At 47.3% G+C, this 18,028-nt stretch overlaps 1 protein-coding gene across 1 annotated transcript in view; it reads right to left on the bottom strand.

Annotated features, from left to right (window-relative positions):
- Nucleotides 1-11,075: 11,075 nt before the first annotated feature.
- The window catches only part of LOC138964111 (cortactin-binding protein 2-like), a 164,984-nt gene continuing 158,031 nt past the window's right edge, over nt 11,076-18,028 (bottom strand). Inside the window, exon 23 of the mRNA XM_070335991.1 lies at nt 11,076-12,067. Within this exon, the coding sequence (XP_070192092.1) occupies nt 11,287-12,067 (781 nt within the window). The 3' untranslated portion in view covers nt 11,076-11,286. The remainder of the gene's footprint in view (nt 12,068-18,028) is intronic.

Here is an 18,028-nt window from a genome sequence, read left to right as displayed (position 1 = left end):
GCTAAAAGCGACGCCATAGCCGTTGCTATGGCCTGACCTTGCTCAGTTACCCATAACACCATGCGCACCACGTGAGCGCCAGCATCCGTAATAATCATTCGAGACTATTAAAACACCCCAAGGATATAAGACAGCGGGGATGGATGGGAGGGTATTAACTATAAGAATTGGGTAAGTATATTATATCAAATGAAAATTTACTTAAAAATTTTCCATTTAAATTACATATTCTTACTCCAATTCTTATGAATGCAGATTCCTCCTAAAGGTGGAGGGAACCTACTTATGTCCTTGTAAGAACCTGCCCTGCAGTAACTAAAGCCCGCAATGAACTGGAGCCGACTAGCCGCGTGCAGGAGATATCCCGAAGATAGAAAGCAATGAACACATCGTCTGATCTCCAGTAAGCCGTTTGCAAAGCTTCGCCTAGGCGACCAGGACGCAACACGGCAATAAAGGAAGCACAAAATCTGTACCCGAGCTGTTGGCAAACCTCGCATAGGCGAGAGGAACACCACCAGCCAGAGAAGAACACCAGACTCTGGACTCCCTAACGCCTGAAAAGGAATAGAGGGAGGACTGAACGCCCCCCCCCACCCTGTTCAAAACGCACCACTCATAGGACTGTCCTATGAATGTAGCAGAGCCTCTAGAGAGAGACAAATAAAAGATGTCCCTTTCGCCCCATTGTAAAGAAACAAGAACCTGAGCTAAAGCTCGTGGTTCCAAAAGACAGTAAAGTCAAAAAGGGATTAAAAAAAAGTCTAACCAGACAGTTAGAAAATCCGAATCTCCCGGAGCGAGAATCCTCCCGAGAGGAGGGAATCAAACACCAGAGGAGATTGACCAGGTTTCTGAAACCCCAAAACCTGGCCAAAAACCGTGAACAAACGGAACCAAAAGCCCTAAGGCTACGTCCTCTGGCAAACCCCAAAAACGCATGCGCCTCACTGCCCTACAGGGCTGAGGCCCAGAGTAAGTAGAACAAAGTCCAACGCGCTAACCAAGGGGGAGCCTCTAAACCTCGTAAAACAAGGTCCTTTGATCATGCCCACAAGAGCGCCATGAACAACAGAAGAGAGACCTATTTGTTTCAAAACAGCTGAGATAGCCGAGACGCCGGAACCTCAAAGAAGAGGCCCAGCTGCCCAAAGCCAAAAAATGAAACAGAGGTGAAAAACCACCTGGCTTGAGAGAGGGGCGCTAAGGAGTTGCACCCCCGCTCTATATCCCCAATTGGCCAAGGAGGCCAAAAAGGAGCATACACAGATAAAGTGGAGGAAATATATGCTTCATGCCCAAAGACCAGAGTCAGAACCCATGATCTAAAACACAAACAGCACGCCTCCAGACCCGTAAGCAGATGGGCCAACCCCTGTGCAAGCCCTGAGAGGACCTGTTGAGCGAGTCGGCCAGATCGCAGAGCTGGCCGGGGAGATATTCCCCTGAGAAAATGATTTAGTGTGAAAACCCAATCAGAATCCCTTATACTCTGTCTGACAGGGAGTGAGAACTTGCTCCTCCCAGCTAGTTCACATAAGAAGCAACAGAAGAATTGCCCGAATGCAACAGGACATGCCTGTAAATAGCCAAAAAGAAAGGCTAGTAGACTGAGAGCTACTGCTCCTAACCCCAGGCAAAAGAGAAGCCCAAGGAGTTGCGTCTACATCACAGCCTCAAGACTGCAATTGCCAGTGCAGGCCCCATCCAGACGAAAACGCATCCATAAAGCGGTCTAAGTCCGGGGGAAAACAAAGCTAGGGAAAAAACACCCTGAGCGATCCAAAAGGACTCCAGCCACCTTCCCGCGTGGAGGAACCCACTCTGGAGGAGGACCCTCATGCCCCAGACCTGTGAGGCCGAACCCCCAAAAAAACTTGAGGAAAGACTAGAGGGCCAGCATAGCTATCGATACCGTCCGACCGAAGATCGGGTCTAAAGACCCCGCAGAGGCCTGCTCTCGTGCCAGTCTGGCAGTGAAAAGAGCTTAAAGCCTCCCTATTCTCTCTTGTGTGAAGAACAAACCCTCCAAGAGACAAAGTCGAACAGCATGCCCAGGTAAAAACCTGGGATAAGGACAGCTCGGAATTTTGCCTGGTTACTGAGAGCACCAGGCAAAAAGCCTGGTTCAACACCAAAAGAAAGTGCAGCTGACAAGCTGATTGACCTTGAAAAAGCTCAACCAGCCCCCGAGATAGTCCAGAGACCAACACCCTCCAGAAACCGAGCCCTTTCCTGTGTGCAGAAACGCAAAAGGAAAGCTCATGTGAGAGGACAGAGGAAAATCTCAGCCAAAGCTGAAGGCTCTAGCCCATGCCGACCCACCTCCCGCAGAGAGGGAGGAGACACTGAACCAAAACACCCCTTTGTAACCGGGAGCGCATAAACGCGCTGCCAGCGGTCCAATAAGGAAGGGAAAGATTCCAGCTATTGAGTAGGTTTTAACAACCCCAGAAAAAGCCTGACCCTTGCTTCCTGCAACCGGCGTGAAATCAAACCCCTTGTAAAAGAAGGAGATCACACCAAGCAAAAACAGTGCGGGCCTAAAACGTCACCGAGAAACTCCTCCGCTCGGTGACGACCCTAGCCCAAGCTGCCAGCAGCCTGGCTAAAGCCTTATCCAAGGCATCCTCCCTAACCCAAAAGGGCGTTCAGGGAGGATAAGATTGCCCATAAGAAAGCACAGAAGAGAGTCTCAGCCAAAGCAGAAAACTCTAAACCATGCCATCCTAGCTCCTCCAGAGAGGAGAGGAAGGAGTAACATCATGAAAACCCCATGTTCCCTGTGGTCTGTAAGCGAAGCCAGAAAACTAGCCCCTGGCAATAAAAAAATCCGGATCAGACCCTGAGCCTGAAAATTCCCTGCTATCTTCTTCCGCACTAAAAGTGAGGACGAAGCAGCCTGAAACCCCGAAGCCAGCAGTTCCCTGCGTATGAAGCAGCGGGAAAGGTGTAGGCTGAAGACCACTATCCTAAGGTGCGGATCAAGCCAAAAAGTGTGGCATGTGGAGGCAATCACCGGAGACTCAGCAAATGAAACAATTGCGAGAAAGCCTGTGAAAACCCAAAGCCATCCCGGAAGAGGAAGGAAGAGAGACACCCCCAACCTATCCGGGACAAAGTAAACTGCAACAGCAGCCGCTTTATGCCCTATGCCCCCTCCTCAAACAAGGAGTCCGAATTCTAACCAGCAGTTGTGTAAAAACACAAAAGGAGGGGAGACAGGGGAGGTCGCGCACTAAACACTCCTGCCGATAACACCGCCAAGAGTGAGAATGAAAAGCGTGATCAGTCTCTGACTGCCAACCCAAACCGCCCACCTGAACAAGAGGTGGGGGGAAGAGGGGTTGGAACTGGCACAGCTCCCTGCCGAGAAGGAGAGAGAGTGGGGAAACAAGACAAAGCCGGGTCCGGCGAGTCTTACCCCACCCGCTGTGCGAGCGAAGCATCCCAGTGCTAAGAACCAGACTACCTGGTTTGAACCACAACTCACCCCAAGTGGGGAGGGGGGTGGTCCAGCAAAGCCGTAACCCCTGGAGGGGGGAAAGACTGAAATAGAGAAACGGCCGTAAACGGCCGATCCTCACTCGTCCACCTGCCAAAGTCAAGTAGCCCTATCACTCACCCACCCCTAGGAGGGGGGTGACCCATGCTGGCTAAGGACAATGACCACTGGCCAGGCGATACTATAGACCGAGTCCCCGCAAACCATTGTGAATACAAAGAATGGGAGACTGGAGAGAAAGAGTATGTTCTGTCTCCGCCTGCCAGAGCAACCGCTCACAGGTAGACAGCCGGCACAGCCCGTGCATAGAACAAAACGGAGCAAAGCTCATTGTTCCCCGACCACTGTGCGAGACACCCTGCCGAGAACAAAAGAGAGTCAAGCTCATTGTTCCCCGACCGCTACCCGCGACAAGCGCGGGCAGCTAACACAGCCACCTGCCCCAAATGGAGCAGAGAAGGAGTATGTAACATAGCCTGGAAAGCCGTACATAGCACCCCCACTGTGTAGAAAGGCCTGAGCCACGCCATGCCCCAGATGGGGAGGGGGGTGGCTCGTCACAGCAGTAAGAGCGACGGAGAGAGACGACCCGAAAAACGGCCGACCCCCCTCCGTCCACCTGCCGTAGTCCTATAGCCCACCGCCCACCCACCCCGATAGGGGAGGAGAACGATTGTCGGGCCAGGACAATAGAGGCACAGACTGTGAAGACAGTCCAACAGCGCCCACCCAGTCCAACCCAGAGGGAGGGAAAGGGTGGAACGCTGCTCCAGCCCCCACCCGATCCTGCCCGGTGGGCGGGAAAGAGTGAGTCACTGATACCACCCCCACCCGAACGCGCCCGGAGGGCGGGAAAGGGTGGGACGCTAACACAGCCCCCTGCCCGCAAAGGGCAGAGTGGGACAAGCCCAGGCCGTGACTTACCGTGCCCCCCCCACTCCCCCTTCCTCACGGTAAGGGGGCTGCATGACCGACCCAGCTGTGCTGTTTTAAAGCAAGCCGAGCGGCCAAAGCAGGCGGGGAGCAGGCCCCCTCTCCTAATGGAGAGAGTGCTCGCGAACAACCCAGTCTACCAATGGCAGAAAGGACTGAACCGAACTGGCCATTTGCACCAGACGACGGTGCAAAGCAGGAGCGCCCCCCCTATCCCCCCCCATTGGCGGGGGGCTGCGTAACACACTGTGAAGTACCGGAGGTAATCAGAGTGGTTAGACGCAGGCAGGGAGCAGGCGGGGTGCTCGTGAACAGCCCAGAGCCACCAGAGGCAAAAAAAGGGCTGAACCGAACAGGCCATTTGCACTAGACCACAGTGCGAAGCTGACGAACGAGAGGGCGTGAACCGCTGATCGCGCCTGAAACACCTGAGAATAAAGACACAAAACATCGTTAAGTCCCCCCCAAAAGGAGGACATTGACTGATTCCTCTTACGCAGAGAAAGGGGAAAGAATAGCCACACGGCCACCCCCCCCATCAGTCGCCCCGACAACGATCCAACAAAAAGTCTATAAGGAGCCTAAAGGCTGATTAACCCCAATAGGGGAAGCGAGCTGTGAAAGAACTGAACCCGCCCTCGGAGGGATAGGAACATTAAAAGAAGTGCTGTTTGACGGATCTACGACCCGCATAATAGGCAAATCAAAGTTCTTTGGCTACTCTTAGGTTTAGTTTTCTTAAACGGGCTAAGAGCCTTGTCACCTTCCAGTCTCGCGCCAAGTTTAGCTTTGTTGTCGGCCATTTTAAGACCGGCGAAAAACAGTCACCCAGAACGAAAAACTTCTGCGTGCGTGTTCAACACAAAGCTATCAACATTTATACCAAACATAAACAGGAAAGATCTCACCAAAAGGTAGACGGACAGGTAGACCCACAAGAAACCGGCTAGTCTCACGGACGAGCAGGCATGCGAAGGCCAAAAGTGAGTGACAAAATTCCGACACGTCCACCGTGTGTTGTCGAAAGTCGAGAATGATTATTACGGATGCTGGCGCTCACGTGGTGCGCAGGGTGTTATGGGTAACTGAGCAAGGTCAGGCCATAGCAACGGCTATGGCGTCGCTTTTAGCTTGGTTACCACCCTACTAAGGGCAGGTAATTTGAGTGGTTTTTTCGACATCTAGCATGTGAGACTGAAGTCAATGCATTCATAAGAATTGGAGTAAGAATATGTAATTTAAATGTTGTTGACACAAATCCCACGTACGAGATACGGTTATGGGCGTACGACAAACCAAAAATGACCACGTATTACATACGGGGTGGGCAGTGAAGGGGTTAAATGTTCAACATTTGTTCCCCCCTGACAGCAAAGAAAGCAGAGGTAGGCTGAACACTGGCATGACGGAGTGAGCACAGGACTTGTGTAGCCACACTGGCAGGACCAGAGTAACATAACACTCAACTGGGTCTGCTGAGCTAGCAGATGAAGAAAGTCACCCTACTGGCCAGTCACCATTTAAACACTGCTAAAACACACACTCATAAAATCATCAACAAAACCTCAAGAGAATATGTTGTGCAATAAATCAACAAATGAACATGACTAGCTCATCACCTTATTACATGAACAGTAAGAGAACATGGTGAGCACAGTCTTGCTAAGAAATGACACCAACAAAACCTGTTGCTACAGGAAAAAAAACCATGCAATTAGGACCAGCGTATCGGTACAAAGTAACAGTGTAAACTTCATAAAGATGTATAAACTGTATAGCACAACACCAATAAATGCTTTAATTAGGTTTATCATGCAACAAGATTTGTCTGTTTTATTTCACACCAGCATTTCTCACAAAATGCAAATGAATTTCTTTTTCTTTTTATTAAATTTAAAAGCATTTGGGAAAATAATGGACGGATTCTACAACAAACGAGGGAGAGACTGAACTATTTGATAAAGCAGGCTGAGGTATGGCAAAACATAATTACATATTCTGATACAGCCCAAATCCCAGCTGAAACCTTGGTATGTATACAAACAAATAAACAAAGCTGAAGAGTAAGTGTTTTGCTCTCCAAATGTAACTTCTCATTTCTGTACCACCTCCTCCAAATCCCCACCCCCAAATCACAAAATGGACTCAAAAAAGGGTAAAGACTAAACTTCAAACCTAAGACTAAAAACTTCACTACCCGTTAAAAAAAAAACCTAGGCAGATACGTTTAAGAGATCTTTGCGATGAGGCCGTTTATTGTAAAACCAGTTATATGACTGGAAAGGTCATCCATTCCCCTACCATAATCAGCAAACAGACTGATTTTACGCAAGGTAGTGTCTATACATTCAAACCTACAACAAAGACACCCCTAAAAATCAAATTTGCAAAAGCAAGGTTAAAATCAATGTTAAAATCGACAAAAAAATCAGAAAATTGGAAAGAACATTCAAATTTGTATGCAAAACAGTCTGTTTTGTTCTCCTATGTTGTCTAACAATGGCATTATGGCATGCAGAACGTTGTTGGTGTCTATCCTCTCAGAAGCCATTAATGGCGTTTTTTGAAGTCATTTTAGCAGGTAATAAGACTAAAAACGGGACATTTCAGTAACCTTTTGACGCATTGCCCTCAAACTGTTAGTGATTTGTGGTAACATGTCGTAAAATGCACACGAAATCGCAATTCATTTATTAGTAACGCTGTTATGCGACATGCCAGAGAGAGTGTTACAATTATCGGTAGGTCTTTGCAAGACATGATGACCTTTTTTTTTTTGTATTCTTCAAGAACAATAAGAGTTGGTGAGCCACAGATTTAAAGTTCATGTTCATCCTTAATCAGACAAATTATGAGGATTTCAACACGAGAGTAATATTCAAGATGTAGGCTCTTTCATATGCGGACAGCAAAAATTGACAGCCTACGCCTATGAAAAGCTCACTGCTGACACGCTTGACTGAGCATGGCTATTAAAAGAGCATTTTCCAGGAACTTTTGTTAGCGTTTAAACCAGTGCGCTGTGAGTGGCCGGTGTTGAAATGTAAACAATTAAAGTGTAATTTGAAGCTTTCAATTCTCTTAATGCCTGCTAAGTTTCACATTTTTCTATTCACTCTGATAGGATGCATCTTTATGTTCAAAACTCTTGCTGAAATGTTACATAAGAAAATTTCAGAATAACCAAAAGAATTTGAGCAGACTGAAAATTTGGAGCTTCCTGGTCCAGCGTTGTCTAGAGAGTGACGCTTAGTTAATTACATGTGACCTACACTGGAAATCTTATTGGCTCTTCCTTATCAGACAACAGTGTCTCTAATTGGTTCTTATTATCGCATCCCCCCCTCTAGGCAAAAATAACAATTGTCCCGTGTCATCATAAAAGCTTTTGCGGAACCGCAAATTATTTACGCAATGTGTTAGCACAAATCCCCGAAAGTTTGAGGGCAATGCATTGCGTGGTACTGAGATGCATCGCTTTTTGTCTCATTACCCACTAAAACAGCTTCAAAAACCACCTTCTGAGAGGAATGACACCTACACCGTTCAGCATGCCACGTCATTGTTAGAATATATAGGGGTGCCAGTAGGACAAGGCAGCATTGAGGAACAATGGTCCTCCTTCAAAGACACTGTATACCAAACTGCTTCAGAGCACGTTGGACCAGCCAAGCGAAACCACCAGGACTGGTTCGACGAAAACGACGAGGAAATCCAAGCTCTATTCGCTGAGAAGAATCAACGACTCCGGTCACACCAGAGCGACCCGTCGTCAGCAAGCAAGAAGGCAGCTTTCATCCAGACCCGCCACACAGTGCAAGCAAGGCTACGCGAGATACAAGACTCCTGGCTTAGTGCTAAGGCAGATGAGATCTAGAACTTCGCGGATAAGCGTGATCTGAAGCATTTCTACGAACAGTCTTCTGGATCATCCCCCCTCCTCAGTGCCGACGGCCAAATACTGCTCACAGAGAAAAGGCAAATACTGCTCACAGAGAAAAGGCAAATACTAGAAAGATGGGCAGAACACTTTGATAGTGTGCTAAATCGGCCATCCTCTATTAATGAGGAGGCTATCGCTCAGCTGCCACAAGTAGAGGTGAACCACGAGCTCGACTCCCCACCAACTCTCCCAGAAGTCAAGAAAGCAGTCTCGCAGATGTCCAGCAGCAAAGCTCCAGGTACAGACGCCATTCCTGCAGAAGTTTATAAATCAGCATGGACAGTCACCCTTGTAAAGCTGACCGACCTCTTCCAGTCCATGTGGAACGAAGGAAAAATCCCCCAGGACTTCAAAGACGCCAACATCGTCCACATCTACAAAAGAAAAGGAAACCGCCGGTCATGCAACAACCACAGAGGAATATCTCTACTGTCCATTGCAGGCAAGGTTCTGGCCCGTATTCTGCTCAACGCCTGCTGAGACACCTAGAACAAGACCTACTCCATGAGAGCCAGTGTGGCTTTCGAGGTGGTCTGGGACCGTTGACATGATCTTCGCGGCACGCCAACTCCAGGAAAAATGCCAGGAGCAGCACCGCGACCTCTACACCACCTTTATCGAACTGACTGAGGCCTTTGACACAGTGAACTCTGTCAGGGAAAACGTACTGTTTGAGGGCAAAAGAAGATATATAAGGACACGTTAAAAGCCTCTCTGAAAAACCTGGACATTCCGGTCGACTCTTGGGAGCAACTTGCGCAAGACAGATCGAAATGGCGTAGCCTCGTCCATACTGGTGCCCAGACCGCGGAACAGAGAAGGATCCAAAGTGCAGAGCAAAAACGCACACTCTGAAAATCCAGAGCAGCCAGTACCCCAGCAGCTGACCCGTCCCATGTGTGTCCCACATGTGGGAAGGGATTCCTGGCCCGGATCGGCCTCACCAGCCATCTCCGGACCAGACATCCAAGCCTACCATGAGTCGATCTGCGGTCATCTTCGAGAACAAAGGACGAACAACAGGGGAACAAAACTGACTGTTTTGGATACAAATATGATTGTTCTTTCCAATGACATGCAAAACTTGTTGCATTTTAGCTTTTCTAATTTTTTGTCGATTTTACCGTCGATTTTAACCTTTCTTTTGCAAATTTTATTTTGGGGGGTGTAACTGCGTTTTATCCTACATACGTGTGAGATACCACTCATGACATAACAATATAGTTCACCACAGTTCATGTGAATGAGGTCATGTATTGTAAAACTAGTCTGGCAGGGACCTGTTTTTCCACTGCGAATGATGCCAAAATAACCGAGACAAACGTCATAATGGAAACACTGTTGCGCTTGATGTTTCACCCGAAAGAATTTTTAGAACAAACACGTCATGCAATAATTTCCAGAGTGACGTAACTTTGACGTCAAAGATTGCGTGAGGTATTGGAAGAGATCGAGGTTCTATTAGAAGCGTCTTCAATTTGTACGCGTCAACTCAGGGATGTTTGGAGCTGAAGGCATTTAAGTACAGTATGTAGGATAAAGTAGAATACTTCCTGGCTTGCTGTGTCGTACCAGATTTACACGAGTTGCTTTTTCAAATATTGAAAAGCTCGCTTTCGCTCGCAGTTCAATATTTAAAAAAGCAACTCGCGTAAATCTGGTACAACACAGCAAGCCATGTAGTATTTTCTATCTACAATAAACGGCTTCATCACAAAGATCTGCACTCAAAAGCATCTGCCTAGTTTTTTATGCCGCGTAGTATAGAATAGACTAAATACAAACACGCAAGACTAATTTTAGTCACCTTATCTGCTTCAGATATTTAGCACACTATTCAACATTTCTGATACAAAATAAGCGATGGCTATGACAAAAGCTATACCTGTTCAGATCTTTTGGAAACTGAGAGATTATCGTATCACAAATAATATCTGGTGCACAGTTTTCAGAGGTCCCGGAAAAATCTATAAAAAATAAACCAAATTCTTCGGAACGCTCTTCAATGATTTAGGCAAAAAATATGCGATACAAAACCAGATCTGATGGTAAAAATGCGCTCAAACAATTTTAGGATTCTATGCTTGTGCTTCATGAGCAGCAAATATTTAGCTGAACTAATCATCTATCAAATAACTCTTAAAATGTATATTCATCTTTGTAATGGGGTTGGAAAACTGTCCCATTAAGTGAAATTCACCTGCTTTAAGATCTTTTGCGCACATCACAGAAAAGAGAAAAGGATGCGCTGCATTCAACAGAACACACCTGATTGTCATCTGTCTCAAACAATGCAGAAGGGGGAAAACACTCCCTCCTGCAATCAGTGTAACAAGTAAAATTTGAATAGAATAGGCATGCACACAAGGGGAATAAGCTCACCAAGTATTTTTTTCTGAATACCTTAAATGTTACGATGAAATGAAGTGTGCATAACAAAGATCTTCATCATAACACAGTTACTTTTGCTTAACATATTCTGCATCAAGTGAAAGCAAGTTCTATTTGACAACAACCTCATCCATATCGATCTTGTCCCATTCTCATCCTGTTTCCCAGTCCAAATTTCAATCCCCATATCCCACTCCTTACAAAATATCAGGTCCGAGAACAATCAATGCCTGCCTAATTACTACCCTACTTGTCCCCTCATTCCCTCACACCCCTCCTTCCCTTTCCCCTCACCTATCTGCTCCAATGCCCCCGTCTTCTCCCTTATCCCAGGTCAGCTGACACACTTCAGTCAGGAAATGAATGAATGACTAGGGGATACCACTTACTGCCTTCTCTGTTCACCACTAGCTGTGATGAGTGTCACACCAATCAACAGGTGTTGGTTACAGTTGTCAGTGAAGAGACCTGACTTAACAAACAGTACAGGTAGCCTAGCTTGCTTGTCTGCAGCTCACAACAGTGAGGGGTCAGCAGGGCACAGTGTCACATGACCAGGCTGAGAGGTGACAACTGCCTCTGTACAGTTCAGCCACTGTCCGTTGGAACTCTGCACCCTGTCTGTGTCTGCCATATGATGGGGGCTGCCAACTACTGTCTGAACACCGCTCTGAGCTTTCACACACGTTGAGGATGGTGATGATAACGCCGGTGATGAGGCCGACGGTGATGATGTTGATAGTGATGATGCAGGCAACACGGATGATGGTGGTAATGGTGATGATAGCTGTGCTGATGGGGACTCTGCAAGAGACGATGATGATGATTTGTCAAAGAACTTGAAAGAGGCAAGGCTGGACTTTGGCGTGCTCAGTGAGAAGGAGAAAGGATATTGCGAGTGGGATTTGCTAGCAGCGTACAGTCCACTGATAGAAATGTTTTCTGAGGATCGCGACTTTTTGTGGTGGTTATGGTGGTGAGAGGCGAGACGGCCCGCAGGGTGTAAGGGGCTGACTCTCCCCGTCTTGCCTTCACCGGCGCTGCTGCCACGAGGTGTGCCTGAGGAAGTCTTGAAGGAGTTGGACAGGGACAGGATGCGAGAGGAGCGCACCTCCAACTTGGGCACCTTGGCCTGACTGGCCAGTTGGTTTGCTGCACCCTGACCCGGGGCCTGCTGCTCACCCTCCTCCTCCTGATGCAAGTGCTGCGAGGCCTTGTTCACGCTGGACTCGGACAGGCTGCGCCGCTTGATGTTGCTGCCTGTAAACAGCTCCAGGGGTCGACCACGCTCCTCCCTGCAACATGGAAGCTCACAAGTCAAATCACACCCACCTCACAATTATTGAGCATTGTCACTCAGCTCTGTCCTTTACATGGTTTATGTTAAGCATGTATCTTTTAACTTATCCCCGTGAACCTTTGTTTCAGCTAGTCTGTGGTTCAGTGTGAATGAATGAGTGTAAGCCTTCTGCTTTTTTACTGCAACATTAAAATATAAAATTTCAAAGATAAATTTTGATTTAATTAATATACTTACCAACTCACATAGATAGCAATAACTTCGTTTGGTTGCTAAGACATTGAAGCACTCTTACATGGTAACATGGGGAGATAACTCTAAAACAAAAACCACATGCCATATAAGGCATGGTCCGTGGTGGTTATCTCCCCTGCCGGTGTACTGCGCATGCGCAGGATGTACACCAGTGACACTCATTCCGTCCTGAAACATATACCCCTTTAAACAATTTGCGGGGCAGGCTGGGAGGGAATTCAATATGTGAGTTGGTAAGTATATTAATTAAATCAAAATTTATCTTTGAAATTTTATATTAAATTACATATTCTTACCAAACTCACATAGATAGCAGATTGCTAATTTAGGTGGTGGGAAAATGTACTCACAGTTAACATCTTGCGAGAATCTGACCTGCAGCTACCATAGCTGGCAGGCCAAAAGTTCCATTCTGTCGGGCACTTGATACGTCCCGCAGATAGAAGTTTAAAAATACATCTTCTGATGTCCAGTAGGCTGCATTCAGAACTTCTTCAAGTCTTCCATACTTTAACCCAATGCCCCCTGAACCGCCCGGCATGGCCCGCTGGAAGTGCCCTATGAAATCCCTGAAACGCCCGGCATGGCCCGCTAAACACTAGGTCACCTACTTTCACTTTCGCTTTGAGCCTTACCCATAAGGCCTTGCGACCGGATGTGATTAATGCACTTCCTTCCGGCTGCTTCATTCTGGCGTTTGCAGAGTTTGAATCGATGCGATAGTGTGTTCGCTGTGAATTTTCAAAGTTTGAGATTTTTTTGGCTGACATAATGGCGTTGAACGAAGGTTTGGAAGTATGGTGTTCGATCATGGGGAACTCAGATGACGATTCTGACACGCCTTTTGAAGGTTTTCTACTTGAAGAGGTGAAAGGGGATGAGTCTTGACATCGATCTGGGTGTTGTTATTCGACAACAGGACTTTCGGGAGGATTTTTCTGGGAGTTTCAACATATATTGGTGTAAATGAGGACTGAAGGCTGACACGTTGGACGTTTTTGAAGAACACTTGCTGGATTGTTTTTTTTAAACAACATTTATTACATCGGAAGTGGACAGAACATACTTGCATATGAAACTATAGTGTATTCTCGAGTTATTCTGCCATCTTCTATATAAATGTGAGTACTCTATGATTTTACATGAATTGTTTTGTTTTGTATGTGTGCATGTTGTGCGGAGTAGTTTCCCTTTGCTCAGGATTAAGAAGGCTGCCTGCCATTTTTTTGTCAGGGGGCATTGGGTTAAGACAGCCAATGAAGAAGCCCATGCCCTGACTTCGTGAGTCCGAGCTGACCTTAGAGGAAGGACTGACTGCCCCCCCCCCCCCCTCTCTCTTGCCACCACAAGTAAGCCTGTCTTACTAGAGTGGAAACCCATCTAGCCAAGGTAGACTTCATAATATCTTTTTCTCTCTTTGTATTGATAGAGATAAAAAGTAATTTTTGTTTTGGTGACCTGATCGGGTTAGTGCGAGACAGGTAAGCTCTCAAAGTTCTCACCGGGCAGTTAGCTACATCTGGATCTGACGGAGCTAGTATGTTGCTCAGTGGTTTGATCTGCACTAATGGTGATGGTTTATTTGGCTTCTGGTTTTTCGCTAAGAAATTAGGGCAAAACCTAAGGACTACCGAACCATCTTTCTCAAACGAGATGTCTCGAGGTGAACCAGACAAAGCATGTATTTCGCTACCCCGTCTCGCGGAAGCCAGCATTGTAAGTATGACTGCTTTCCGAGTGAGATTATCAAGACTAGCTGTATGCAATGGCTCAAAGGCTTGTGATCTTAAATATTCCAAAACAAGAGGCAAATCCCAGGCCGGGACCGAAGATTTTGATTTAGCAAATCGAAGGGACACTCCTTTAATCACACTGGAGATAACACCCCCAAGTGAAACAGAGTGACCTAGCTGTTTCAGCGTAACTGAAATTGCTGATCGACGAACCTTCAGTGAAGCCGGAGAAAGACCCTGGTCAGCAAGCCAGGATAAGTGGTTCGCCACCTGCATTGAACGGGGTGATGTAGCATTCACTCCGTTAACTTGACACCACTTTGTCCATGCCAACCAATGCGAGGTGTAGACTGAAGAAGTTGAACCTCTATGCGATCCCTGGATCAAGTCCAGCGTAGCGGCCGAAGCCCCTGAGCGTCTCAGTGATTCCCGCACAGTTGCCAACCGTGAAGGGAAAGCCACTGTGGGTTTTCGTGAGGGGTGCCTGATCGAGGTTGGACTAGATCTCCTCTTCTGAGTTCGAGAGGAAACGGGGCTTGCTTGCCAGCCGTAGGAGATCCGGAAACCAAGGCTGGCTTGGCCAGTTTGGAGCGATCAGTACCAGTGACGGTCTTTCGAGGTCTGCTTTTCTCAACACCCTTCCGAGGAGGGGAATTGGAGGAAACGCATAGGCATGTAGACCGCTCCAAGATATCTCAAGAGCATTGATCTTCCATGCTTCGGGATCCGGGAATGGGGAGACAAAGATCGGCAGACGGCGAGAATACCGAGTGGCGAACAGGTCTATCATCGGCTTCTCCACTTGAGCCCAGAGGCGGAGAAGCGCATGATGTGTAATAGTCCATTCCGTGTGGACAATCTTGGTGGACCGACTCAACGAGTCCGCCAAGACGTTCAGCTTCCCTGGAAGATACTTTGCTGACAGTATGATCTCGTGGTGGTGACACCACATCAAAATCTCGCATGCTCGATGAGACAAAGCTAGAGAGCGAGACCCCCCTTGTTTGTTCAGATAGGACACCACTGTGGTGTTGTCTGAATGTATCAGCACATGTTCTCTCCTGAGGAAGGGAAGAAATTCCATCAAAGCCAGAAAAACTGCTTCCAACTCCAGCATGTTTATATGCCACGTGACTTGCACCTGTGTCCACAGACCGAAGGACGTATGGTCGTCCAGGTGAGCCCCCCACCCCTTGAGAGAAGTGTCTGTGAATAGGAGCTTCGAAGGAGGGGAACGAACGATGGGAACACCCTGTGTGAGCCAAGTTGTGATCAACCATTGCTTGGTCGTGTCGACAAACCAGTCGCGAAGTGAGACTAGCGTCTCCCAGTTCTGTGACTCCGGTTCCCATCTGGCGTTCAGAGCTTCCTGAAAGGGCCGTTTGTGCAGCCTGCCCAAGTGTGTCAGAGGGGCCATTGATTCCATCTGACCTAAGATGGATGTCAGAGATCTGACTGAGGCCATAGAAAGATCCGCTGTGTCCCTGATCTGACCCTGGATCTTGTCTACCCTCCTTTGCGTAGGTTGAACCGTCCAATCCACAGTGTTGAATACCATTCCCAGATACGTGAAGTTCTGGGAAGGTGTCAACTCGGACTTCTTGTCGTTGATTCTGAAACCTAGTTCCGCTGCCTCCTGCAGTATAACCTGCGTGTGGCTGAGACACAGTGATTGGGCCTGATTTAAAATCAGCCAATCGTCCAAGTACGTCCTGAGACGTATCCCTTGACCTCTGATCAAAGAGCAAAACTGGCACTCTATCATCGTAAAGATCTAAGGAGCCAAAGAGAGGCCGAAAGGCAGAGCTCTGAACTGAAAGATCCTGTTGCCCCAAACAAACCGAAGCCATTTCCGGTCTGTTTGGTGCATCAAAATGTGGAAGTACGCGTCCGATAGATCTATGGAGGTCACCCAATCGAAAGGCCTGAGCGCCTCCCTCACTGAAGTGGGTGTCTCCATGGTGAACCTGATCTTCCTTAGAAATAGGTTTAACTGTGAAAGATCTAACACCGGACGCCACCCTCCCGAGGCTTTTGGAACGACAAAAAGACGTCCGTAAAAGCCTGGGGAGGCATGATCTTGAACTTCTTCCACCGCTTGTTTCTGGATAAGAAGTTTGACCTCGGCCTGAATAGCCTCTCTGGCTTCTGTTCTGGCCGGAAATCGAAAAGAAGGAGGGGTTCTGGACAAAGGAGCCCTGTGAGAGCTCCAAAGGAGCCGGAACCCCGATCGGAGCACCCCCGCGATCCAGTGGTTGTTTGTTTTCCTCAACCAAGCTGGTAATGCCCGAAAAAGGCCTCCCGCCACCGAAAGAGTGGGGAGTGCAGGGGTGCTCGGACCGGGGGAGCATCATTGGGGGTTAGGCTTCCTGCCTGACCCCCTCTTCCCGAAAGAAGGAGGTCTGGACTTCGTGTAAGGACGAGAACGATTATTTCCCCTTGAGGACGAACCCCTCTTTGAGTTCTGACCAGCATTGGATGACCCAGAGAAAGATTGAGCGGGCGGTCCACTGCGTTTGGTCTGATGTTTAGCAAAAGCCAACTCTGAGAGTTTGACGAACTGCAAATCCTTGGATTGCTGTGACTGCTTCTGCAGTGCGTTCAGCGCGTCCTGTCCGAGTAGGGAACCCTCGAGGAAAGGGGAGACCCTAAGAGAGTCCTGAATGCTCTTATCTTCTAGACGAGAGCCCATCAAAAGAGCTTCTCGTTGCCAGAGAACAGTCTGCGCGTACAACCTTGCAGACATTGCCATTTGCTCTGAAGATACCCTCGCTAAGGTTGCAAAGAGCAAAGCAACGTCCTTCGGATCTGCGTCCTGTCTGAACACGAACGGATCACTGTATTCCATTCCATGCACGCTCAGCTGGAGTTAAAAATTGCTCGCCAAAGCAACCTCCATCCCGCCTATTACTCTCTCCCTTCCTCTTTCCCTGTCTTTCCCACACACTGCCACTGGCGCTTGAACTGAGAAATGCTGAATTCGCCGCGGGCGGCTAGCAAACACAGTGATAAGCTGATGCCGAAAGCTGGCTCGCTCGCTGTGTACTGGCAATCAGGCTGTGAGCTGCTGATAATAAACACCTGCTTGCGCTTTAACATCCGGAACTCCCGCGAAGCGCCATAATATTTAGCAGAAGACAACACAGAGGATACTATTTGTCAGTTATATTCAAGTACATAATTATACCATACTTTACAGATCTGAAAAACACATCGATGCTTCAGTTAAATCAACAGAAAACCCAACATCTCTAAGCACGGCACAGTCTATAAGAGGACAGAAGACAACACGTACAGTAAACAAAACATCTGAATCAGTGTGCCACAATAAAAGAACATAAAATAATGAAAAAAAGACCAACGTAATCCCTAAGTACACTGATATATGTACAACACTTTACAAAATATATACAAACAACAGAGTATATACAGTCGTATTTAAATACATATTATTGGCATGCGTAAGGTGCGCATGTGAAATTTGTTTTGCGTTTATATAATTCAAGATAGTGCATGTAATGTCTGTAATATAAAATAAAGAAAAAGCGGTCTTTCAATACATGTTCATGCAAATTGTTAGCTGCATGTGAATAAAACAAAAAGCCTACCTGACGGCCACTCCTATACACGCCTTTTGACTGGTATCATTGCAGCGCCATACATCAGTAATCCCATAGCAGCACACAAGTTGATTTGGAAGTTTTTCAACACAGACTCTGTTTTCTCTACTGTTCTCACAGACTTGTAGTTGTATACCACAGGAAACAAAACTCGTCGATCCGACGACAATTTAACGTTTGTTTCATTATCGCAAACAAAACAAAACAGAACAGACAAAACGAAACAAAACAACACAGCACAACAGTTGGGGTTGTTATTTTTCTGAGATGCTTAAGGAAAAAGAAGATGACGTGCACTTTAATGGAATAGAGTGAGCGTAATTTCAAAATAAACAGTTCAATTGTGAG

Source organism: Littorina saxatilis, linkage group LG4 (assembly GCF_037325665.1).
Source record: "Littorina saxatilis isolate snail1 linkage group LG4, US_GU_Lsax_2.0, whole genome shotgun sequence".
Taxonomy (NCBI): Eukaryota; Metazoa; Mollusca; class Gastropoda; order Littorinimorpha; family Littorinidae; genus Littorina; species Littorina saxatilis.
Note: the sequence above shows the minus strand (reverse complement) of the source record. Positions and strands in the feature narration are given on the sequence as shown.